The 26,889-nt window shown below is 43.3% G+C and overlaps 1 protein-coding gene across 50 annotated transcripts in view; it reads right to left on the bottom strand.

Annotated features, from left to right (window-relative positions):
- The window catches only part of LDB3 (LIM domain binding 3), a 152,461-nt gene that overhangs the window by 81,330 nt on the left and 44,242 nt on the right, over window positions 1-26,889 (bottom strand). For all 50 annotated transcript variants that reach the window (XR_014511020.1, XR_014511021.1, XR_014511022.1 and 47 more), the window contains 2 exons: window positions 10,636-10,787; window positions 119-194 (listed from right to left, as the gene is read on the bottom strand). Coding sequence is in view for 27 of the 50 variants with exons in the window: in XM_083439993.1 (XP_083296119.1) it covers window positions 119-194; window positions 10,636-10,787 (228 nt within the window). In the remaining 23 variants the exon portion in view is untranslated. The remainder of the gene's footprint in view (window positions 1-118; window positions 195-10,635; window positions 10,788-26,889) is intronic.

Here is a 26,889-nt window from a genome sequence, read left to right as displayed (position 1 = left end):
GAATCAGTGTGTGGCAGGGGAAATGGCCATGTATCAGGTTGCTGCCAAAAAGAAGCCGAAAGGTACACATCTGAAATATCTGGTGTGATGAGCAGCAGGAGTTTTCCAGAGCACCTACCTTTTGATGAGGGATCACAGGCATTGGAGAGTCAATTCTTGGGGTGGCTGTAGGAACTGGAGCAGGACGTTTTGATCTGGAATGAATGCAAATGCAAAGGTAATTGAGTAGCTGGAATTTCTCCCCATGACTTAAAGATAGCACTGAAAAATACTTCAGAGAATATAATGGTGGTTCCCCCCACCATCCCTGTCCCCCAGATCAGCCTCCCTCCTTCTGGTTTGGTAACAGTAGGATCCACTTCTTCTTTTGGGTCTCTTTCTCTCTATACAAAAGCTTGTTGCTGACTGTCCATTACACAGAAAAAAACACAACCAGGGCGGGGCTACACAGACGTTGGGCTACAGGGAAAGAAGCAGCCTTGGTCCTCTGTGGCAGGAGTCACTGGGAACAAGCTCAGCCCTCAATTAAGACTCAACCAGATTTCTTTTGTGCTGTTTCTCTAGGCACAGGGCCAGGCTTTAAAGTTCTGTATCTGAGAAGGGCGTTTTTTGGGTCCAGGCGCTTTCCCCAAGAAAACCGACATTTTACCACTGAATCGGAGCAAACTGCAACCAGGTTTTTCACAGATTGCCATTTGCTCCAATTTAGCAGTAAAGCACGGGTTTTTCTTAGGAAAGCACCAGGACAGAAAACACAACATATTGGGACACAGAGCTTTAAAGTGCGGACCTGTACCTGGAAAGTGCAGTACAAAAGTATGTCTGGATGAGCCCTCAGTGATATCCATGCTATTTTTCTAGAAAAAGACATGCCAGAACTCACCATGAACATCTCCCTTGTTCTCTTAGAATGGCAATGGCGCCCACCTGAGAGGTGCCAGAACTAAGTTTTGGTAAGTTCCAGCTGAAAAAAAAGCCCTGGTGATATACCCACTGAAGCATTTGGCTGTCAAAATCTGCCCTCCATTCCTGGCACTGGGTGGCTTTTGTCTTCCTAGTCCTAAAGTAGGTTACAAGGCCTCTTCATGTGCACAGAACCCTGACCACAAACACACCTCCTCTGTCAAAACAACAGGTATTTGTTGCTCACACACATAGCACAATACCTTGAATTGGGGACATGGTCCTTAATTTTTTTATACTCCTGGCTAGGGGTGGGCAGTATATCAACATACACTATGTAAAACAATGAAAGTTTACTACCCCCCTTTCTCTCCCCCCTCTCCTACTCTCTCTCCCCACCTCTTTCCCCCCAACCTTATACGGCATACAACACAAAAGTCTCACATTGAATATAACCGACCCAAAGAAATATCTTTATGATCTGAAAACAGAGACGAAGTTTATAATATTGTAACCCAATAAATCCTTAATAAAAACAATACTAAATAAATAAATCACCTGAAACAGACCTAAAGTTCAGCTTGCGATAACCGTTTCTCCAGAGGGAGCTTTAAAACAGAGCATTCATGCCCAGCAAGGGGCCATCACTGGGAAGGGCATGCTGGACAAATCACTGGGAACAGCTGTGAGGGGCTATCCCTACTCTTGCCTGCTCACTCCCTCACTGGGAAGGACCTGCCAGAGAGCGCGGTTGCGATCACTCCTCCTGCCCACCCCCTCCCTCCCTCTACATCCCAGGACCTTGACATCATGATGTATTGCCATATTGCGATGGTTAGCTTGTGATATATCATGATGTTGAGAACCAGATATTGCCCAGCCGTACTCCTGGTTGTGAATTGTTGGAGGAATTTCTACCACAACCGATCCTGTCCTTGGCCCCCCAAGGGACTTCCATGTGGATGGGCTTGCACCCAAGCTTCTTGCAGTGAGGCAGCACAGCCAGAGGTGTTACAGCAACCCGTGCTCTTCAAAGGCCTTCAAAGCCATGGGCCGCTATGATGACATGCCCCACGCCTGACTGATATGCTGCCATTGTTGCTGCCATTGTTATTCTTGTGGAAGCTCTCTTCTAACATTAGCTTTTAAAGGAATTTCAAGGCACCACACTAGACACATAGGCTTTACGGATAATTCTTGTCTTGAGCATCTTCCGCGGTGGCATTTACAACTGAGCATGAAAGCTCACTGCATTAGGCATACAAAGAACTGAAGGGGAGGGCAGCAGAGGTGAAATCCCTCGAGGAAGAATGAAAACATGATTTATGCAGGGGCCATGGTCTCTCAAGGGCTTGTCCCTTCGTTCAGGGACACAGGTTTCCTGGAGCTCATTCTTTCACTGTCAGGGTCAAATCTGAACAAATAAATTCAAGGTTCTTTCCCCCTAAAGTAAAGGAACTGCTATTGAAAGAGGAAAAATATGTAAGGCTGTGAACTGTTTATTGCACAAGCACTAGGGAAAGTTTTCATTAAAGAAGTGCAAGGTTTCAAGCCATGACTCATTCCCTCCTTCCTCAACCCTCTATCTTTTTGGTCTTCTTAATGGGCATGCTAATGTAATTTCAGAAGTTTCTTGTACATGCATTTTTTTATGCTTCCCGTTTAATAGTGGAAGAAGAAATTTGCACCTCTCTCCGTGTAATTTCCAAAGCTGTCATGCATCCAGCCCTCGTGTGATCTCGCCAGGTCACTCCACACCTTGCCAAGCCTGCTCCACACCCTCCTGGAATATTTTCACCTTGCTGGAATGGGTCATTTAATTATAATGATACCTCTTGCCTACCTGGGCTGAAGATGTATACGTGTACAAAACGTACTGATTCTGTGTGGTTTAAATGTGGCTTATTATACAAAGGTGAGAGTCATATCCATTGTTCCACCCACTTTCCCCTATGGCCCTCCCCACCAGTGGAATGTGGCCTGGAAAGGCTGTCCAGGAGAGTATTTGACCCTTGATCTGAAAAAAGGTTTCTAATTCCTGCACTACAACGAAATCACTTTCTTCAATCTAGTTAACATACGGGCTGAATATTGCACTTGGTTAGTGACATGTGTGGGTCCTGGGCTACGGGGAAAATGCAGGTGGGGTGTGCATTGCTTTAAACTCTTGAAGAAAGGTACAAGAGCATCAAGGCACACTTCCAGCTTCCCTTTGGTGTGTCACAACAAACGATTTCACAGACAAAACTGAAAAGGTTGCGTCTGTCATCTTGCATTTGTAGCTCCTTGGTGATCCTGGAGCAGGAATGCCATTTTATTCTTCAAGTTACTGATTTGCATCCTGTCATATCGCACCACGACACATAACCTCCCTATGTTCTCTGGAGCTATACTATTCAAACTATTGGGTTTGCTTATATTTATTCTTGCATGAGAATCTAAGAATACAGCTGCCAAGTCCTCAGTGGCAACCACAGATTCGGTTACGGTGGGCAGCTGGAAATCCCTGAATCTTTTTCTACATCTAGAATAATGCTGTTTTTAAAAAGTTGCTAGCAACCCAGAGAGACAAAGAATGAGAGAAACAAACCTCACTGGGTGTTAGAAAAAACAACTGCCTGCCAAACCACATTTGGGTGCCTTCGCACTGCTCAAATCAAAACGAATATTCCCAGCAATCTGGCGCAACACACGTTTAACATCTACCAACAACACCCTGTTTCTCTGTTGTTTCACCTACATTTCTCATGGGTTCTGATCTGCTGGTAGCTGGTATCAACCAGGCACATTGGCAAGGCAGGTTCTTGATTTTAGCACTATAGACAGCTCCTAGCAAGCAACTTGCTCCAGTGAAAATTGGAAGTGAACTGAGGCCTTACGAGCCTCTGCCTCCAATGTACACTTTCACTTGATTGAAGAATGGAGATTGTTAACAGGTCAACACTCGTCTCTTCTCCCCAACGCCTAGTTTCCCAAGCACAGGGGTTTCTTTTAATGTACGGAGGAACGTTCCGCAATGCAACCCCAAGCCCCACCTGAGGTCTGAATAGGTATATCCTAGATGCAGGCCTACAACCTCAATGAGAACTAGGCCTTGGCCTGCATAACAAAGTACCAACTACATGGTGCTCACAAGCCCTGATCCATGCTTCACTCCTTCCTTGATCACTAACCCACAAGCACTTCCCTGGTTCCTCATTCTGAGAGTCCAACTATCTGCTCCTCTTGCTCCTCTTTCCTCTTCTGCTTGGCCTGCCTCTCTGGAATTTACCTCAGCTTTCCAGCCAATGATTTCCTCTTACCATTCGGTCAGATCGCTTAGTGCAAGGGTGGGGTGGTGCCTGCAGCCCTTCAGACGCCATTGTACTCCATTATCATTAGCCTCAGCCAGCATGGGCAAGCGTCAAGGATGATAGGAATTGTAGTTCGGCAAGATCTGGCAGGCCACAGGTTCTTATTTCTTTAGAGGCCATGACTCTACTGATAGCAGATGGGGTGGGGGTAGTGAATGGAGATTTCCAGAATCACACTCAGTCCAGTTATTCAGGGCAGGGAACAATAACCTAAAATCGCACAGCCCCATTTACAGTGACTAAGCCAGACTTTTCTCAGCTTTTAGGTCTGGAACTGCATTAAAAGCAGTGGTCAGGTTACTTACAGCAGTCTCAAACACACCTGTAGTTTCAAAGCAGCCCACTTTCAAAAAATCCTGTTCTTTTCATTTCAAATTCTGATCCCAAATTATATTTTTCAGGTTATTAATGCAGCTCTAATATGCAGAAAACAGAAAGGAAAATAATCACATGCTCCGATAGCCATGTGAGAGCTGCACTTCATCCGATTCAAAGGATTTTTGAATTTTCTTTCCATAAAGAGCCACTCATCAGAATGAGTTTCATCTTTTCCCCTTCCTATTCATTTTCTCTGTGCATTGAAAGACAGAATAACCAACATTTGTGCTTCTGGATGAATGAAGCAAATGTTGACAGTTCCAGAGAATTACTTAACTATTTTATAGTGCTGTCATACAACCACACTTTGGTTTCTTTAAGTATTAATGTGAAACCAAAGCCACAATTGCAGTGGCATCTTCCAACAGCTGGAAGCTATCTAGCCAAATAGCATTCAACACCCTGTAATGCAATCTGGTTGCCAGATCAATTACACCTGAAAACAAAACAAAACAAAAGCATCAGCCACTGAATCAAATATCAGTAGATGCAAAAGAGAACAGATCAAGTATACTCACCCAAAGCACACTCACTACCTATCTACTTAAGCGTACAAATCTCACCTCTGAAGAGGATGAAAACAGTCAGTAAGACCACTTGCATCGAGAAGGTTGCAACATAAGACAAGGGAATCAATTCGGTATTTTTAAAAGTGGTTGCCGAACAAGATCTCCCAAACAAATATACCAGAAAAATAAGCAACCTACTTGGAAAATACCACGCAGGCACAAAGAGGTGAAATAGCAATGCAAACCACAGCATTTATAGCTGCATCACTGCGAGTCCTTATATTTCACTTTAAATGTCTCAATCCTGGCCCCTCCTGGCCCAATATAGGTCATTTTAGCCTATGCCTTCATAATTTGCTGCTTATTTTGTCAATTCTCTAAGCTAATCAGCACTAACCATAAGCAGAAGGTAGCCTTGTGGCAGATCTAACCTGTAATAACTCTTTATCATGGCTTTATTCAGTCCGTGTCAAGCCATCAAGTGAGACAGAAGACCATTAATGCCTGGTGTGACCTTTACACGGCGAGCACAAAGTAATGTTGCAGAAGGAGATTATCTTCAACAACCCACCCAGGAGATATATACCCCAGACAAATGTGAAGGTTTGTTTTCACATTACCTTCTCCATTGGTATTTTGGGAGTGGGGTTCTGGGTGAGCAATGTACATTCCGCAAGAATCTCTAACCGCGAGGTAGGTTCTTCTGAGTAATAAATACTTCTGTGCCCTTTAAAGACATGGCATTGATTGATGGTCTACTGGGTCCAGTGAAGCTAACAGGGTTTATGTGATGCATTTAAAACTGAGCTCTCCTCCACATGCAACGCAACAACTGACAGTCTCAACTTATGCATGTCTACTCAGAAGTAAATTTTATTGACTCCAAAGGGGCTTGCTCAAAGACAAGCACATACAGGGTTGCCATAGGAATTACAATGCACTCTTAATCTAAGGCAAATAAACACACATCCCTCTCAGCATTTTTACTATATATATCTCCATGGGAAAAACAGCTAGTTAAAAACAGTAAAATAAAAATAAAAATACGGACATCGCCTAGCCAATGTTAAGCACCTTTAAAACATATTTTAACTTTCCATTTGAAATCAATGAGTCTTAATAGAGCATAACCTTGTCTCTGTTAATCCCACAGGATAGCCTATAATATTACCAATAGACTGCCCCACAATTACAGATTCAGTTTTATGCCAGCAGTTGTCTGGCTGATTAGTATTTGACTACGGGTCTGTCTACAGTTCCCTTGCTTCACAATTTGCTATGGCTTTGGCTCACATAATTTAAATTCAAGTCATTTTCTTAGGTTATCTGCTCATCCAGGAAATTGGTGCACATTTTCTTTTGCATGAAGTCTTTGGGTTATGCTAATAAAACGAGGTCAGCTCTCTGAATATTTGGTTTCATTTAGAGCAAAGTCCTGAAGATAGGTTGCATGCAAAAACATTAAGGCACCAGGTCATCCCTGGGCACAAGTAGGTAGGACTTACTATTCTGCCCCTGTTCTGGCAATATTTTTTTAAGGCTCTCAGGTGACATGTGCAATAGAACACCAAATCCTGGGCTAAATTCTAGAAAAATAAAGTTCTGGGTTCTATTTATTTCTTGGATGCTGATAGTTCTGTAGCAACGATGGGCACCTACAGGCTAGTTTCTGTGATCTCACCAACACACACACACACCAATTCACAGTGAATTTTTTCCTTAAATTTCCCCCCCTTTTCATAAGGCTATGGATGAACACATATATTATAAAGCACACCCTACCTTTCTGAGCTGTGAGAAGATCCAAGGTTACCTCTGCCTGGGTATGGCTTCCTTTTAGAGGACAGATCACTGGAGACTTAGATGTTTTCATGATACTTTACATACATTCACACACAAATAGAGTACAGGTGGAGACAAAGAGCACAAGCACTCCTGGTGGGCAGCAGGCCTCACTCTCTGTTCCAAACTGCTTCTATTGCTACCGCTCTTTCACACATACAAATCTGTCCCTCTTGAGCTTCACGGGGAGTCACCTTCCCCAAACTGATGGCAATCTCCATTCAGAACATCCCAGAAAAAAACAGCTAATCTTTGCTATCCATTAGGAGACATTTCCCTGGCCACTGTGAGACATTAGTTATTAAACTGCTTAACGCTAGGCTCATGCCTGCACTTTTAGCACCATGGATAAACATACAGTGGTACCTCGGGTTACATACACTTCAGGTTACATACGCTTCAGCTTACAGACTCTGCTAACCCAGAAATAATACCTTGGGTTAAGAACTTTGCTTCAGGATGAGAACAGAAATCGTGCAGTGGCAGTGCGGCGGCAGCAGGAGGCCCCATTAGCTAAAGTGGTGCTTCAGGTTAAGAACAGTTTCAGGTTAAGAACGGACCTCTGGAATGAATTAAGTACGTAACCAGAGGTACCACTGTATTTTACTTTGAAAATATATCTAATCAATCAAACACACAGCAAAAGAGGCAAAGATGGGGATTGATTCATGCGCTGATCCAGCATTCAACTTCTTGGTGCCTACATTTCCGCCAACAACCGCAAAGCCAAGTTCTCGCTGCAGATGAAGAGCCTGTTGTTGAGATCATTTAAAAAATGCTACATCTGTCTTCACCCTAACTGCATTTGCACACATCAACAGGGACACAGACCGGGGGTGGGCACAAGCACAGGCATTTACTGTATGCGCTAGACAACTGCGGTGCCCAAATCACAGCAACCTTGAGCAGGGAAACAATTTGAATCATGCTACCAATGCTTTCTATTACGTCTGCTTCAGATGCTGTCACCACAGATGTTAAATGCCTGATTTATGACTGAATCTGCTGCAAAAGAACATTTGTCTCCCAGCAAACTGCCAAGGCTTTTACAACTGGAATCAATGGCAGTTTAGGAGGAGTGTCTGCACTGGAAGTGAGTTATGTTAGAGGCAGTTGCTTAGACTGGGAAGATAATACCTTATTTGATTTTTTTTTAAAAGTCTCATAGTTGTTTTTTTCTTACCCTTAATCTACCAGGTTGCAACAGCATAAGAATTCTACACAAGTTTTTATGAGGTCAGTAAATATTGTATGAAGATCCCCACCACCACCTGCAAATATCTATCACTATCTGGATGTGGTGTAGAAGCTTCAGCTGCAGGTCAGAAAACTCTGGAGCCACTGATGTATATTATAGTTGCTGTAAAGGGAAGCACATGAGACTTGTACTTGAATAATGAAAAATGAAATCATCTGTGGTCAAAGCGAGTTCATCCGTTATCACAATAATGAACACTACAGAGATCATGGATCATTTAAATTCGAGGATTAGTGTCTATACCGGTAAGTTGAAAGAGGTACTATTGAGAGCTAAACAGTGCATGCTGGGCTGTATCACTTCAGACTGTCGGCACAGGATTCCTAGTTTGAGTAGTCTCCAATCTCATACAGTGGATGCTCGGGTTGCGACTGTGATCCGTGCAGGATGCACGTTCGCAACCTGCAGCGTTTGCAATCCGCATCTGCGCACGTGCGGGTTGCGATTCAGTGCTTCTGCACATGCGCAAAGCACATTTCGTGCTTCTGCACATGTGTGACTGCCGAAACCCAGAAATAACCCATTCCAGTACTTCCGGGTTTCGGCGGTCTGTAACCCGAAAAAAAGCAACCTGAAGTGGCTGTAACCCAAGGTATGACTGTATTCATATATATCCTGCAGACAATGGAGGAAGGAGGGTCTTCAGCTCTAAGGCTCTAAGGCTCACTTCAAGGGAAGTTTTTACTCTATAACCAACCCTCAGTACTTGTTTTTATCCCTCTCTTCCGTTTTATTTTTTAACTTCTTTTTCCACCAATCGCTCAGAAGGGGTTCAACTCACCCTACTCAGCGTTTCATCTCAACATTCCATAAACTGCTCTTATACCATAAACTGGCTTCCTTTTCTCCCTCCTTTACAAATCACCCAAGACAAGAGATTATCCTTATTGCATACCCATCACAAGCCAGGGCAGTGCCAAGTTTCAACCTTTCCCTATAGCAATCAACCTACATCTAGGCAAAACCACTGCAGATAGCCATGCAGAATCACCCATAGGGGTAGGCAGAGAGGGAACTCAAGTTGCACTGCTGTTGGGATTGCACTGGTGTCAAAACCTCACAGCCTCTTCATTAGGTCCTCTTGACCATCATATTAAGGGCACAAGACCCCTGTGAAAACTCAATGCATATTGATGGCCACCTGCCATGCATGCTTCAGTTGAGATTCCTGCATTGTAGGGGCTTGGACTAGGTGGCCCAAAACATCCTTAAAGAACATGCCTAGTAACACTTGACTCACATTTATTCCCATTTTTAAACCACTATGTTGTTAATTTTTTAAAACAAACTTGGCCATCAGTAAAAAATAAATAAATTGAAACAGCTTATGGTATATAACGTCATCCAACTTGAGATAGTCAATGGGCTCAAGCTAAGGTCACTAAATATGGATTTAGAGGGGAAGAAGACAGGGCAGGGCCTAGGAGGTAGAGCTGCAACCTTAGCAGAATCGTGAAGGGCAGTGATTGAACTTGGTAGGTTGAGGTGGAACAATTTGCCACAATATCAGGATGCAACAACAAGTTCAGAACAAGTGGGAAAACAACACACCTCTAGTACTGAAATGTTTAAGTCCAGTGATATACAGCTGGTAATTCTGCACAGAGTTCGACTTTGCTAACAACATGCAAAATAAAATAGCATCTGACACATATATGGGATTTTAATTTTGATTATAAAGCAACTTGAGCTTACTTCACACAGGGGGGCAGGGGGGCATTGGCTGCCTGAAAATGCATCCATGTAGAGCAGCATAAGCAAGTCTCATGTGGAAGCACCAGTTATAGGCCTTGAGCCCAGTGGCTACCCAGCGCATGCCCCAGGTACTCCTGTGGGGTGATTGTTCTCCTTGAATCAGACCTACAACCAAGCTTACACAGCATTTGGAATTTCTATCAGATTTCATCATCAAAAGTGGCTTGGGAAGCTGCTTTAGATGCTGCTACCTTCCTATACAAGAACAGGATGTGCAAGTTCATAACGTTTTCTGTCCCCAGCCCAACAACATCACATCCAAAATGCAGCCTTTGAATTATTTTACACTCTGGTGTGTGGGTGTGGGTGTGTACGCGCGCGCATGCACATGCAATACAAAATTGGCTGATAACGCCAAGGTTGCAGGTTTGATCCCCATATGGGAAAGCTGCATATTCCTGCCTTGCAGGGGGTTGGACAAGATGATCCTCAGGGTCCCTTCCAACTCTGCAGTTCTATGATTCTAAAAAAGGCAGGTTTAAAGGCTGCATTTACGTCATGTGCTTGCACAGGGATAGGAATCATGAGGAACCAGGACACCCTGCTTCTGCACTACAACACAATGCCCACAGCAGCACTCTTAAGGTGGTGCCTTTTAGCCATCTCCCCACAATGGTAATAACTTATCTCCTCATACTTTTGAAGAGTAAGAGACAGGTTGTAGCTGGCTGATTTTATCTTGTTCTGGGCCTCTAGGTGGGTCATGCCATCTGTGTTGACTCCATCAATTGCTACCACCAGGTCCCCCTGGTTCATCTGGGACTGAGCTGCCTTGCTGCCTGGCGTAATCTGCAGGAGGAAAAGAATGAGAGAGATAAACAAAGGCCGTCAAGACAGAGCACAATTCATCTACATATATGCTTGCATCTACTGACCCATGTGCTCACAGTCACCTACAGCTGGCAATTCAAAGTCAAATCAAACTGATATCAGAGGGATGCACTGGATTTCCCTGCTCTATCCAAGATCATTTCCAGAAATCTGCACACTGCAGTGAAGATCTACTTCTCAGCCCCACTCATCTAAATTCCTGCTAACAAAGGTGTTTTGGGGAATGAAACATACCTAGGTATTAAGTTAGCTGTTCTGCAGAGAGATAGCATGCAACAAACATTGCACAAACTCTTTTCACAAGATCCTTTCCTTGCTCCTTGGCACAGGGATTAAGTTCAATCCTAAAGGTCTTGTTTACACTAGCAGGTAACAGGTTTAAATAGATGCATCACTGTTTGAAATAAGATGAGTATTAGCTCACCTCTAGTGCACTTTGAAATTTACAAACAAAAACAAGGTCATTTCCATTTATTCCCAAAGGTGACTGAAAACAGCACAAAAGGGCTATTTATCTGAACTATCTGAACTTGTTTCAATTTATCTCTCTCTCTCTCTCTGACAGAAGATGTTCCTTCATGTATAAGGGCTACTGTCTGTGAATTGGACCTTTGTTCATTCTGAATGGTAGCTTCCATCCATTCACTAGCATTTGTTCAGGATAACTTATAGGTAGATTATGCCCATTTTGGGATATTTATAGAATAATACTGCCATATACTGCTCAGCTTCTCACAACCAAGGGTTATTTTAGATACACAGGAAGCATAATGTTAGTCTTTGAGCATATGCAGTTAAGTATAATTAAGTTCCCTCTCTGACAACTAGGGTCACAAAGGAAGGTTTCCAGGTTTCCAGCCCCCATCTGCTGCTCCTCCTCCCTCCTCCTCCTCTTCAGTCTGGGGCTGCCAAACCATGACAGATCTTGACAGAGCTGAGGGACTCATGACCTTGTCCCCTGATTCAATAAGCACCTCAACCGCCCCCCACCATTTTGTATCTCAACAGCTTCCCCCCAAGACTATGTTTATTTCATTTATTTAAGAGACCCTTAGACCAGGGGGAGGGGAGGGAACTGTCTTCCAAAATGGGTTACAACCATTTCCAACACATATCCCATAAGAAACAGACTTTAAACATTTAAAGTATCCATAGCCATGCAGAAAAATGCAAACCAATTGACCTTAATACAAAAAGCAACCACCACACAGCCTCCAATATACAGAGCCTAATTAGTCCCCAAAGGCAGGGTTAGTTTAGATACGAATTAATAATGATAATGCAGGTCTTTAAGGTCCATTTGGAAATAATGAGGGCCGGGACTTGCCTGATACCACATGGAACTGAATCACTAGCCAAGGAGCCAGATGCGGTTCCTAACTATCTTGAATGCACCAGGTAGGAGGCCAAGGAATGGAGGAGGGCCCATTTTCTGGCTAAAGCATTAGCCCTTTAAGGACTCTAGTTCTCAAAAGCAGGTAGAACCTAGGAGAAGTTGACTGGACATAAGAGGCTCCAACTCTCACTCAGAGCTCTCCATGGTGCTGCAACCCCTGATATGTCAATGTCTTGCTTTGTAGGGTCCTCTACAAAACCAGACCAGGACACCACCCAAGAAGACTCTTTAAGTCCAATTTCTGGGCCCTGTGAGAGTACTGCCCTCAGCTGCTGGCTTCTGTATGTGCAAGGCAGAGGCAAATGGTGATGAGAAGCCTAAAGGAAGGGTTCTGCCACAGAGGAAGGGGCTACAGAGCCCTTTGCCTGTGCCTCTGTTTTGTGCAGAGGACTAACAGGCAGAGCAAACACTGCTGTGATTCAGCCCTTGTTCAGTTCAATACATGCCTCTTGGTAAAAACAAAAACTATATCTACAAAAAGTTTATATTAACGAATGCAAAGTCTGTGATGAAAACAAAAAGAAGCAAGGGTTTGAGTCTGGCTAAAATGAGCTCTTTAAAAGAAAAGAAAGACATCTTTAGCCGTCACCTCTATAAGACTATACATTTCCCCCATCTTGAAACATAGATGCCCATCTTGTCATAAAAATGTTAACTACTCTGTTCTGCTGACATATCTGCATTCAGGAAAGCTGACTCCTAGTGCTTCACACCTGCTTGTACTTATCAAGAGTGGAGATTCATTGCTGAGTCCTGACTCCCTTGCTGAAAAAAGCCAAAAGGCGGCCTAAATTTGGAATTCCTGCTCAGCACATCAGCCTCGCCCCCTTCTTTCTTTAACATCACCCCATGAACTCACAATGAATCAAACACTCCCAGAAATATATATTGTAAACTAGACTTCTTTCTGTTTCCCTAATTTTTGCAATGTTTGTGTGCAGGTGACGCCAGACAAATACATCCCCTTGTGAAATTGAGGTGGGAAGGACCCTGTAGGAAGGCTGTTCCCTTTTGGACATGCTAAACTAGAATGGGAACTGGTTCATTTTAAAAAGGAACTTTCCAATCTCTGGTGGGAGTGAGGGTGAAGAAGAATCAGGGCGTCGATCCCATAAAGCAATGCTGAAGCTCCCTAGGAGCCCTGGACAAACTGCTCTGAGATTCACCAGCATATATCTATATAATAAAAGACCTGTGTTTTTAAATTCAATCTTGCTCCCCGGGGAAATGCGATGACTTCTCAGTACTCCGATAGCAGTGATAAGAGCTGTACAACAAAGCTGGATAGAAAAGCAAACCTGCAGAGCTCTTGAAAGAGGATGTTCTTTAACCAAGGTTTGTGAGTCCAAAATGACTGCCTCCTCTCAAGGGCTGAAGTATAGCTGCTAAAATTAGATGCTAATTGGCCTGCACAATCTTACTTCCAAGAAAGCTAAAAGCATGCAATTGGGACCAGTGCAGGGGACACTCCGTTATCAAAAGCAAGCGACGTTTCAGTACACCGTGACAGATAAGGTGAAGCCAGCTCTGAAGTGTCAGGGAACATGGGGGAACTATCTTGTTCCAATCTAGGAGCAAGGAACGAATTGAAGTGCCTGTGTCTGCTTACACAAGGAGCTTGTGCACTGCAGCTGACCACAGGTCAAGAGGGCCCAGAACTGGTTCTTGGGACTGGCCACCTCTGCCGCATCTAAATGCTGCCAAATTCCCTTAAATGGGTGGAACAAAATGTCACGAGGCACAGCTTTTGCTGGGCTGCACCATTTCAGACTGCAGGAGAGGGTTGATGTCTTTAAATGGTCACCTGAATCAAAACATTTTTGAGAATATACTGAACTGGCAGGCAACAAATAGGAATGCTCATAAACGGTCAGGTACACAGTGCTAAATATTGCTGAACGTTGCCTGCGAAATCAGTCAAATATTAAATACTGCTACATAGCAACAAGCACTGCTTTCACAGAGAAATATCAAATACCAGCACAGCCATAAACAGGGCTAGGGGAGATCAGCTTGACCCTTTCCACCAGCCAGTGAAGGAGAAGCTGTATGTTTTAGACTTCTATCACCATTCCTTTTCCATTTTGTATCATGTGTGTGGGCAAGGAATTACCTTTCAGTATCTAGACAAGGTTTAAAATTTTCTATCGGAAGCAACAATGTCCTTTAGTGGGTTGGGACCTGTACTGCTCATCTGTTGTGTGTGGTTATTATTGGCTGTGTTGGTTGTAACTGGTTTTAGTGTTTACATTACATTTGTAAGCAACTTGGCATCATTTTTATAAGGAAAGCAGCTAATAAATATCAGTAATATGAGCAAGACACAATCCATTGGCTTTTGAGGCAGATGGATGCCAACAAGAATAATAAGAATGATTATTATTGCCAAATATCAAATACTGAACTGAAGGAACATTAGAGGTCAGATGCCGATATAAAGTATTCATTGAACAGGCAGCAATGCTGTGTATATTCCACATAAAAATTAGCAAAGTTTGAGCAAATTTATTTGAAACCTGATCATACAATCGATCTACCTCAGGCTGGGGTTAGGGGGTCACCTGTGTCATCCTGCCCAATGGAGGATATCAGCACACATTTGGCCCAGACGTGTGGCAACACATCTCTTTTAGTGCGGCCCTTGGTGGGGCATTCTTTTATATGTGTTAAAATCATGCACAGGGTAGGTGCAACACAGCACATGCTGTTTTTGACCCCTGCATCCTCATCCCTCCACCCTGACCTTCCTGTGTTGAGCAGGAAGATCTGAAGGGATATTAATGTGCTTTTATGAGTGCATTTAGAATCTCCCCTGGGGTCAGGAACTCTTATTAAGGGGAGGCTTATAAGCAGGCAAAGAAGTTGGAACTGGCATGTGCCGCCACAACCCCTCCAAACCATCACAGATTTATTAATCACCTTCTAAACCAGCGTGTCAATGTGATCTAAGCATAAGATAACTGAGAACAGTTAAAAGCACAAAAAAACCCCACAAAAGACAAAACTAAAACTAACAAACAGACAATATCATCATGGGCTTCCAGTATGTTTCCGAGCACAATTCAAAGTGTTGGTGCTGACCTTTAAAGCCCTAAGCGGCCTTGGTCCAGTATACCCGAAGGAGCATCTCCACCCCCATTGTTCTGCCCGGACACTGAGGTCCAGTGCCGAGGGCCTTCTGGCGGTTCCCTCCCTGCGAGAAGCCAAGTTACAGGGAACCAGGCAGAGGGCCTTCTCAGTAGTGGCACCCACCCTGTGGAATGCCCTCCCACCAGATGTCAAAGAGAAAAACAACTACCAGACTTTTAGAAGACATCTGAAGGCAGGCCTGTTTAGGGAAGCTTTTAATGTTTAATAGACTATTGTATTTTAATATTCTGTTGGAAGCCACCCAGAGTGGCTGGGGAAACCCAGCCAGATGGGCGGGGTATAAATAATAAATCATCATCATCATCATCATCATCATCATCATCATCATTTATTTATGCCTCCACATCCACTTTCAAAGCCTGACAGAGGTGTACCCACTCACTGTGTTCATTTCTCTTCCAATTCCAGTGAGTTCCAAGTAGAAAATATATTAAAATTCTCTTCCAATTCAAAGAGCTGTGCTGTGTTTTTGAGAGACATTTAAATCTTGTTCATTGATTATGAAGCCCCAGGCTGTTCAAGATAGTTATTGCATTTTTGCCCCATTTTGTGATGTTCTAAGCTCCATCTTCTTCTCCTAACCTTGGCAAAAGCTAATCATGTTTATTACTGTTTGTACACTAGTAGTTTCAATTGGGGATTTTATTCCTTTTACTTCTGGCAATTGCACTGGGATTACTTTAATTTACTGACTCCCCCTAGCCTGTTCTGTCTAATGCAGCTCAATGAAAATAATGTAAGTGCTTCATATTTTCATGTTGCTCCAAAGGATTTTTTTTTTCCAACCTATTCAGCATATCCAAGCTGTAAAGTCACATCCTATAAGGTCACTCAAGACAATACAAAGGGTTTTGAATGCGATACCCATCGACCTGAAGTCCCTTTTCATATTCAGCTGCTTAAAATAGCATTGACTTTGAATATGACCTGATGTTCCAGGCACTGCCTTGCTGCTCATGTGACTGCTTTTATTGCCATTATTATTTGGTCAAATGAGAGTGTACACTCTTATTCCATACATATTACATGTAGTCTCTGAGAATCAAGTTTTCCATTAGTTTAAAACATTTAACTACCCTAGCTCTGTTTGTATATGAAACACAGACCAAGAAATAAGCAATATAACTTAAACTGTGCTTTATTCTTTTTGCCATTTGGGGTAATCATAAGCTATATTTCCTTAGCTTCCAAAAAAGTGAGAGGGAGGGCAACTTCCTCTGCAAGCGGTAAAATTCTGGATGTCAGTCTACTTTAGCAAAAAGTATCCCCGACCCCCCACCCCACCCCAAGATTATTGCTACGAAGGTTGCACACCAACACCCAATCTCTGCTGAACAATTGCAAGATTCCAAGGTGTTCCAAGCACCTACCCAAAGTCATGTTTCCATTGGGAAACAATACATGGCAGAGACTGCCATGTCTTTAAGAAATATGGTTTCTTTTACATATGTTTATACCTGAAGCCTTCAATGGAGGGGGCACAGAACATTATGCCCCAAAAGTGTCCCCCATGGCTCCTCTCTTCAGCAAGCTTGGGCGCAAAGCAGCAGCCAGTCATGGCTCCCAGTTTCTCAGTGCAGCCTCCTCCAGCCAGCGCCACATAGAGTTCTTCCCACTTCCTCCCAGAAAACCCCATGCCAAGTAGCTCCTCCCCTTCTTCCCGCTATCCCAAACCAAGTTTTAGAAGGTGGCGATTTACCCACAGCCTACGTCATCGCTCAGCGTAACCTTGGCAACCTCCATTGGCACAGGCCCAAGGATTTCCCTGCGATGCGCCATCAATACTTTTTGTCATACTTAATGGCTCCTATCCCAGGTGAGGCCCTGGCCTGGAAAGGGAGCTTAGCTTGTATTTTGCTACTGGCCTGGCATCTTCCCTTCAATACTCCAAATATGAGCTCAATCCTACCCCTTTATTAATTTCTAACATTCACTAACTCTAGCAGTTATGGGTGCCCTTGCACCCCCAAACTCTGTTGCCCCAGATCTGCAGCAATATTTTCTCAAGTTTTACAATGCAATTCTGCATATCACAAGAAGATACTCATAATAATAATAATAATAATAATAATAATAATAATAATAATTTATTATTTATACCTCGCCCATCTGGTTGGTTCCCCCCAGCCACTCTGGGCGGCTTCCAACAAAACACTAAAATACAATAACCTATTAAACATTAAAAGCTTCCCTAAACAGGACTGTCTTCAGATGTCTTCTAAAAGTCAGATGGTTCCTTATTTCCTTGACATCTGATGGGAGGGCGTTCCATAGGGCGGGTGCCACTACAGAGAAGGCCCTCTGCCTGGTTCCCTGTAACTTGGCTTCTCGCAGGGAGGGAACTGCCAGAAGGCCCTCAGAGCTGGACCTCAGTGTCCGGCAGAACGATGGAGGTGGAGATGCTCCTTCAGGTATACTGGACCGAGGCCGTTTAGGGCTTTAAAGGTCAGCACCAACACTTTGAATTGTGCTTGGAACCGTACTCTATGGCATACGTACTCTATGGCATATGCTGGGTAGGGGGAAGGAACCACAAGCCCAAGGTCCAAATGTGGCCCCCAGGACTCTCCCCCAAGCCTCATTGAAATGAATGGGAGCTGTACGAGAGCATTGGGGCAGCTCCCACTCATTTCAACAGGGCTTGTGTAGAATAATTTCCCTGTTGGGTGTTACCCTCTTCAATAAAAAGAGTGAACAGAGAGGAAAAACAGTGTCTGGCTCTGGAATTACTTCCATTTGTCTTTATTTTGCACCTTGGAGGAAGATAAAATACAAGTGACTTCCAACCTGAAGTCAGCCATCCAGAATGCTATTTGCCTCCTCTGTGTCCTTTGTCCTGAATAATGGAAAGTGTAAATATTTCTGAAACTACAGTTAATCTTTCCTCTCTCTCTCTCCCTCCAAAGACAGCTATGGTTGATATTTTTGGCTACCATCTGAAAGAAAAGAAAATTGCAGCACAAAATGCAGGCCTTATATTTCAGTCAGCAGAATGTTTAACCAGCAGGTGTTCCATTCAAAGCATTTTGCAACTTTGAAGAAACCTTTACACACGATTTTTCCAGTGGAGAAAAACCAAACCAAACAAACAGAGAACAATAACCATGGAAATCCAATGTACAAATGCTTGAGGCACAACAAATCTGTTGTATCCATTGTTGACTGTGCTGCACATCAAACCCCTAAAAGTAAGAAAGAGTTCTGTCTTCCTACCCTATGGATATGCTAGGACCCCTTCCCCAAACAATCAGTTTTTGTTTTTTTAAAGGACATTTTTTACCTACAGTGACATAGAGAAAAACATGCAGACCACATTTTACTTAGCTGCTCAGCAAGAAGTAATTTTGTTCCCAGCTTCCAGTGTCCTGGCACTGGGGTGAAAGACAAGCAATGTACACTTCCTTTTAATAAGCAATATATTTCCAAATATAAGAAATGACATTAACTTTGGTTTTTGGTGCTTCACATTTACTTACAATGCCCCCTTCACATCATCCCACTTTCTGATTACAAAATATCTGCTTATAAACTTAACAATGTTCTTTTTTATTTTAAAATAAAATAAAATAAAATAATTGAAACTTAGAGGGAGATCCCCCAAAAAGACAAGGGTAGGAGGTAGGGGAAAGATGCATCACCTGTCACTAACAATATGACAGTCATTATCCTAGAATACTGACTTGGAATGATTGAAAAAAGGATATGCCCCTACTTAAACCCATGAGTGAAAACAATGAATACGGTAAGTGGGGGTAGAGGGCTCCATGGTCTAGTCTCGTACCTGATGTCATGGATGCACTGCCCCCCCTCCCCAACACCCACACACTGAAATGGGTGTCTAGAGAGGGGGAGACTATCATATAAGCTTCCCACCATCAAAAGTCTACACCAGTGCATAGAGGTCAGGAGGCTGGGACAGGTGATGTTAGGGGCAGACCAAGCTAGCATGGACCCTATCACTTGTAAGATAAAAGCCAGAACAGAATTCTTGTGATATATATTCAACAACCAATCAACAAAGGAGCATTTATTGTTCAGAATATGGATTGTGCAGAAAGGCACTAAATGGGAATCCAAGTTCTTTAATTTAATGTAGTATCCATTTTGCACCATTCCCCCCTAATATTGTCATAATGATCCTGGGCAGCAGCTGCAGATGAGTGGCAGGCACAAGGTCATCCCGTGTCAGGACCTACTGGTGCTAAAACAAGGAACATTCAGATGCAGAGTCTGCAACCTATTGAGCTCATCCACTAGAACAGAGCTGGCGAACTTGTGGCCTGTGGTGCAAATGCACCAGCAGGAGTGCTGGATTGACTCCACCAGTGTGTTTACACTGCACCAACCTTGCCCCTCCCTACTCTGGTGCGCAGCAGTGACACAGAGTAGAGATACTATATCGAACAGATGGAAAGCTCTTTAATTTGAGTAGGCTGAAAGCAAAGAATAAGGTTACAATAACTTCTATCACAGAGCTTCAGTATGCTGATGACAATGTAGTGTGTGCACACTCAGAGGATGACCTCCAAACCATTCTAAATATCTTTGCAGAAGCTTACAAAAAGCTTGGCCTATCGCGCAACATCCAAAAAACCAAAGTGCTGCACCAACCCCTATGCAGTGCCACAAATCCAACTCAATGGTGTAACATTGGAAAGTGTCCATCACTTCTCCTACATCGTTCCACAAGGGCCGACATCCATACTGAAATCCAGCATCTCCTGAGCTCTGCAAATGCAGCTTTCTCCCGATTGAAGTGCAGAGTGTTTGAGGACCGGGACATTCACAGGAAAATCAAAATGCTTGTTTACAAAACTATTGTACTACCAACCTTACTGTATGCTTGCAAAACATGGACCACATATAAAAGCCATCTTCAACTACTTGAAAAATTCCATCAACAGTGTCTCCCCCAAAAATTTTACATATCACTTGGGAAGTCAGGTGAATTAATGCCAGTGTATTGGAATAAGCAATGATTCCTCAACATCAGCTTCGTTGGACTGGTCATGTTGTTCAGATGCCTGATTATCATCTTCCAAAGCAACTACTCTATTCTGAACTTAAAAATTAAAAGCATAATGCTGGTGGTCAACAAAAGAGGTTTAAAGACTCTCTCAAGGCAAATCTAAAAAAAAAAAAAAAGTAGTATAAACACCAACAACTTGGAAACTCTGGCCTGCGAGCGCTCCAATTGGAGAACAGCCTTTTCCAAAGGTGTCATGGACTTTGAAGATGCTCAAGCTCAGGACGAAAGGGAGAAATGTGCTAAAGAGGAAGGCACATTTGGCAAACCCTCACCATAATCAACTCCCACCCGGAAATCTATGTTCCCACTGTGGAAGGACATGTGGATCCAGAATGGGCCTCCACAGTCACTTACAGACTCACTGTTAAGACAGTGATCATGGAAGACAATTTTACTCTGCTGTGAGTGAAGAAGAAGAAAGAAAGAAGAAGAAAGCAGAAGTGCCACAGTTGGAGGGAGGTCAGGAGAGCAATGCAAGCACAGCATGCTGCCCACTACTGCTAATTATATCCTACCCAACCCAATAGACCACAAGTAAACAAAGACACAGCATAGCATGGCACCAGTGCTACATTTATTGCATAGCATGGCAGAACAAGCCCAAAGAATAGTGTGTTTTCCTGCAGGGCATTTTCAGTGGGTATGAGTTGCCTAATTAAAGTCAAAAGAATTTTTGAGGCAATATTTGGTCTGAATGCTTTTTGAACCAAAGGACCTTTTCCCCCAGTGGATGCCCACCTGTAGTTCTTCCTGTCACAACAACATGCAGAGAAACAGCAAGTCAGAAAGCTATTGTTCAACAGACAAAATCATTTTTGAAAGGAATAGAAAGAGCTGTCTGACTCTTCTCCTCCTTTCATCATCTGGTGTGAAATGAATAATTCAAGGCTGGCAAACAAATCAGACGACTGAGCGAGCACAAAGTGGTTGTGTTAATTTGGGATTTCTCATGCCTGCAACATGGAGATCACATACATTAATTGTAGTAGGGGGTGAAATCCGCTATTGATAGTGGAGGAGGGTGGGGTGCAATTAAAAGCCGTTTTATGCACCCTTGGCTAAATTTCTATGGGAAAGTGGGCTTCATCCATTCATTCCTGCAGCCAAATCACACGCTTGTTAAATTAAAATGACATTTTTTGGGTTCATCAAAGAAAGTCATCGTGAACGAATGATAACCACGGCAGTGTATGGAAGGGGAAATGGATCAGTGAAACAGATTTCATATTGGGTCTAAAGCAGAAAAAAGCCTTATCCTCAGGACAAAAACATCAGTGTTGTTAGGTACTTAGATCCTTTGCCAATGGGGGAACCAGGATTTTGGCCAGCATGAACCGAATGGACAGGAGTCAGGTGGGTTCTGCAGCATCCAGCTGCACAGGGTGAAGACTTGGTGCTAAATTCATTGTGAATGGTGAATGTAATTAGCTGCCATTCCTTCTCCGGAACTGAGACTGTAGCATTGACCTGACTGTATGGCACACTTTCAGTTCTCCACTGAAAGCCTTTTGAAAGCTCTTTAAACAGCAAAAGTGTATCAAAGATGCTTGGGGAAGGGCTGTGGCTCAGTGGCAAGGCACCTGCTTAGCATCCAGAAGGTCCCAGGTTCAATCCCAAGCATCTCCAGCTAGGGTTGTGAGGGACCCCTGTCCAACCAGAGCCGTAGCCAGTCCATGCTAACAATACTGTGATGAAGAAAAATGCACATGATGTCAGGATGTCAGAGGGGCCGGGGTTGGAGCCAAGTGTGGTGGCAGTACAGTGGCAGCACAGATTCAATGGCCGCAGGTACTCCTGCTGCTGCTGCCACTAGCTGGAGCTACTTCCTGCCACCTTTGGACTGGGGGGGGGCGCTCCTTCCCCCAAAACGCTGGGGGTGCCAAAAGGGCTCGGCTCCTAGGAGATGGCACCCCTGGATTCGGTATGTCAGTTTTCTATGTTCCTGGGGGACTCCATAGTATGTTTCATTGTGTTACTGTGTCAGAGTCACAGACATGACAAACTGATTTAATACCTTCAGTGCTTTTCTGATCAATCTTCATATTTCTACGATATGAAGCAACAATACAGGCTGAGGGCGGTGTGCTGCTAAGGGTGCTTCTTGATGCCTCTGTTAAGACTAACAGTAGTGTAAACAAAGCATTTGAAATTATATCGTTAAAGGGGTACTTCTGGTTTTAAGATTTCGAAAGACTGTTTTGGAGTGATGATAAACTCTAGGCCCATGTGCCGATCCTGGAAGCTCATAGGGATTGCTTCTTTTCATCCACTTTTCATCAGATCAGCCCTCTGAAACAGCATGCCAGTCACATACCATAATGTTACAACACCACGCTGGCAACAGGAAACAACCTTAACCTGTCAGTGATTTAGTTGTTTGGCTGAAACACACCAGCCAAAAGTTGTACGTGGTTGGGTTCTATTTTCATCCCCTGCAGTTCAGGGTATTGCCCATTAACAGTTGGCCCATCTCCAATAATAATCATTAGCAGCTCCTGCCACCACCCCAGTTTAAAAGCTTTTTAGGTTTTAAATGCTGTTTGTGTGGCTCAGACCCAAGATCCCTTTAAAACAAGCCTGTCTTCGTCGGAGGCCTCACAGACACAGCAGTCCTTGCCTTGCGATAAGGCGGCTGTTTTATCAGATGATGCCTAAGCTTAGGAAAGGGGTGGATTTGAGGTTAGGACAAAGCTTATTTTTAGTCCACAGTTCAGCCAAATAGCCCCTAAAGTGGCTCGCAGAGGTTCTAAGACAAAGTTACAAGATTAAAATACCATAAATCAAATCAACCCCAGGAGCAGTAAAATGTTCAAATCCAGCAATACACAAAACAATTATCTTAAAATAGTGGGTGATACATAAAACGTGTGTGTGTGTGTGCTGGGCCCATAATAAAAATCCTGGTGGAAGCATATGGTCTGCGCCAGAGGTGGGGAACTTACTTCAGGCTGAGGGCCACCTGGGAAATCTTCCAGGGGCCACACGCCTGTGGTTAATGAAGCCAAGAGAGAAAACGTAGGTAGGGGCAGAGACAACAGTGGGCAGCGCAGCACATGGGACTTTCCCCTTTGCGCAGATCACGAAGTCGCACACAAGCCAGAGGTCCACATACACAACTCCATCTTCTAGCTAGGCAAGCAAGAGGCATTATCCCAGCTTTGAGAAAAGCACTTGAGGAAGCTGCAGAGCACAGACATTGGCCTAGGGAGAGTCCTGAGGGCCCCCTCTGAAGATCTCAGCAGGCAGGCAAGATCCCAAGGGAGCAAGGGGGTTGGGTTACATTAGACCTGTGCTTTTCATGGCACAGTACTTTTATAATCCTTTTAATAATATTCATAATTTAGTTGTCTTTATTAATTTTTAAAGCATTGTTGCCCATCTTGAGCCCAATGAGGATAGGGCACATCAATAATAAAACATGCAAACTAAATGACTACATTTCCATAGCCTTATAGTGTTTTGTTTTGTTTTTAATGGCAAAGCAACATGCTAACAACTGCCCCATTTTTCAGATTATGGAGGTAGGTTGGCACAGGTGTTTTAGACAGACATAATATTCTAGGAGAGGTAGAAACTAGAGAAATTCAGTAGGTGATGATTTTCCCACTATGCATATGCCTGTCAGAAGCAAAAACAATGGTCTTCTGACATCTTAAAAACTAACCATGTCCACAGTGGCGTGAGTTTTCATAGGCAATAGCAAATTCCATCAGACAAAATTGCAGTGGTGGAGGTGGCTGAAACAAGCACAGATCGCATGAAAAAATATCTCTTAAGTCCCTTGCTTATCAAAACTCTGGCAAACCCCTGTTTATTCACTGAAGCTTTTAAATTGCTTTTTTAATTTTAAAAAAAAAACCCATACTAATAACTAACGTTGATTGCTCTTTTATTTGCTGCCTCATCTTTTATTTGGAGTTTTATGCATTTGCAACTGCTCAACCTTGTAAATCACCCTGGAGTAAATTTTGACGATGGGAGATATAGAAATAAACAAAATGAAAATGCCACAATACAATTGCTAGTCTTCCAGCTGCCATGAAATGGAAAACTAGGGATAGACAAACAGTTGATTTTGGTTCTCTGAGTCTCTCATTTTTCCAATCTTAAATTCACTTTCCCACGTTTCTGAATGGACTCTTGGGCTGGGGAACTGTTTAAGTGCAGGAGTTTGTTGCTGTTATTGATTTTTTTAATATCTCTATTTTTAGATCTTATTATGGTTTATGTCCTATGTGGAAATAGTTTGGTTTTGCTGTGTAGTTTTTGACATGTTTTATTTATTATGACAATTTCTGCTTTGTTTGTAATTCTGGAAACCTTTTCCTGTTGCAAGCTGCCTTGAGCATGGTTTTAACTATGGAAAGGTGCCATATTAATAAAATAAGAAAGATTTCTGCAGCACTTTGCTTTCAAAAAAAAAGTCCTCATGAAAATTATTCAGCATTTTAGTTCAAATTTATTCTAATAAATGTATTTTTATATACAGTGTTGACTACTGTACACATTTTTACAAGGAATTTTCCCCAATACGGAGGTACCTCAGGTTACATACGCTTCAGGTTACATACGCTTCAGGTTACATATGCTTCAGGTTACAGCTAACCCAGAAATAGTACCTCAGGTTATGAACTTTGCTTCAGGATGTGAACAGAAATCGTGCTCTGGTGGCGCGGCAGCACCAGGAGGCCCCATTAGCTAAAGTGGTGCTTCAGGTTAAGAATAGTTTCAGGTTAAGAACGGACCTCCAGAACGAATTAAATACTTAACCCGAGGTACCACTGTATACTGCATTTTTGTATGTTATTCACAAATAAATTCATTGTTATGCACTTTCCCCTAATAGATGCACTTTTCTGAACATTTTTAGAGAACTGCATTGCAAAATTGAGGTAAGTGAGACAGCTGAAGTATGGCTATGTTTTGGTTCTTTTGTTTCAGAAAGTGCATAAGTGATAAATTCACGTTTAAACATGAACTGCTTGATAGTGGCAATGATGCAGGAATGTATCTAAGTGATATAAGTAAAAAAACTGCCAAAAAACTGTGGCCCATTCTTAATATTATTTTCTAAGTACTATATTATAAGTATGTATATCTGTATGTATATGTATGGGTTTTTTTAAAATTACTGAAGATATGCATGTATTGAAACTTCTATGATGTCTTAAGTGTTTCCTTAATAATAATTATTTTTACTGTATTTATCTTGATTTTGAGCATGCTAATTTCTTTTCTTTTTGGGAGTTTGGGAGTTTAAAGGAGATTCAAATGCATACTGACTATGAGCTGTATCCCACTAATTTGTTTTGTCAGTGCAAGGTTTTCTGCTTGCACAGAGTAATGCTCCCCCCCCCCGTACACCCCTAAATCTGTTCTGGGTCCCCTCTTCTACAGCAGATTTGGGGAGGCTGTAAGGCAAGCACAGGGAGAGGAGGTTGGTCTCTGTAAAACAGGTTCAGCAAAAAGCTGGCAGTGGAGAACATCAACTGACAAGCACTCACGATGTCACAAAGACACCTCCCGACAATCCCTGCAGCAGTTTTGTATTTTTCGAAAATAAAAAAGGATGCTTTAGTTGTTGTTGTTTTTAAAAAAATTCTTTGCAGAGGATGAACATATAAGTGGATAACATCAGTGGCGTAGCGAAGGTTGTCAGCACCCGGGGCAAGGCAAGTAATTTGCGCCCCCCCCCCGCTGCACTGTCCCTCCCCCAGATAGTCCCTCGCTCTCTCTCCGCACTGCACCGCACGCCTGGCACCCTCCCCTCCACAGTGGGCGGCGACCCGGCGGCTCGGATCAGATTCGCACAGCCAGCACTGCAGTGAGAGAGAGAGTGAGCCAGGTAGGGGCAGAGAGCTGTGAGTGCGAGCGCACCCCCCCCAGATGTTGCGCCCGGTGCGGCCGGGCCCCCCTGCACCCCCCACGCTACTCCACTGGATAACATCCCAATAGTACTTACAACAGCTGCTTTTGCAAACTACAGGAATGGGAAATGAGTTGAACTGCACATCCTGCTCCCTTTATTTTTGTTCTCTTTCTATGCATGTGCAGTAAATGGAACCTTCTCGATTCTGATTAATCGGTAGGGGAAGCTTCCCATTACTTTTTTCAAGGAGACCCTGGTTCGCTGTCCTCTGAATATTAGCTAACCCTTCCGACAGCACGGTGTCCAGCTCAGCATTCCTCAAGGGTGAAAATGAACTATTAGCTAACAATGTGAATTCAGAATGGCGTCTTCGAAAGGGAGTGGCAGGGGAGACTCCCGGGAGACACACACACATATCAAACGGAGATGTATTAATAACTTGCTCGCAGCCCCATGATGACTCAGTTGCATGTACTTCTAGAATTACAGGCTCCCCAAAGGACGGTAAACTGACACACCCTCGGTGTTGAAGAAGGGTATGGATTAGGCTCTGCTTGGAATGAATTGGCCAAGGGCAACTCAGGATTAAGAAGAAGAAGAACATAACTGCTTTGGA

This window comes from Podarcis tiliguerta, assembly GCF_965153285.1.
Source record: "Podarcis tiliguerta genome assembly, chromosome: 5".
Classification (NCBI taxonomy): Eukaryota; Metazoa; Chordata; class Lepidosauria; order Squamata; family Lacertidae; genus Podarcis; species Podarcis tiliguerta.
The sequence above is the reverse complement of the archived record's forward strand: the minus strand, read 5'-3'. Positions and strand labels throughout refer to the sequence as shown.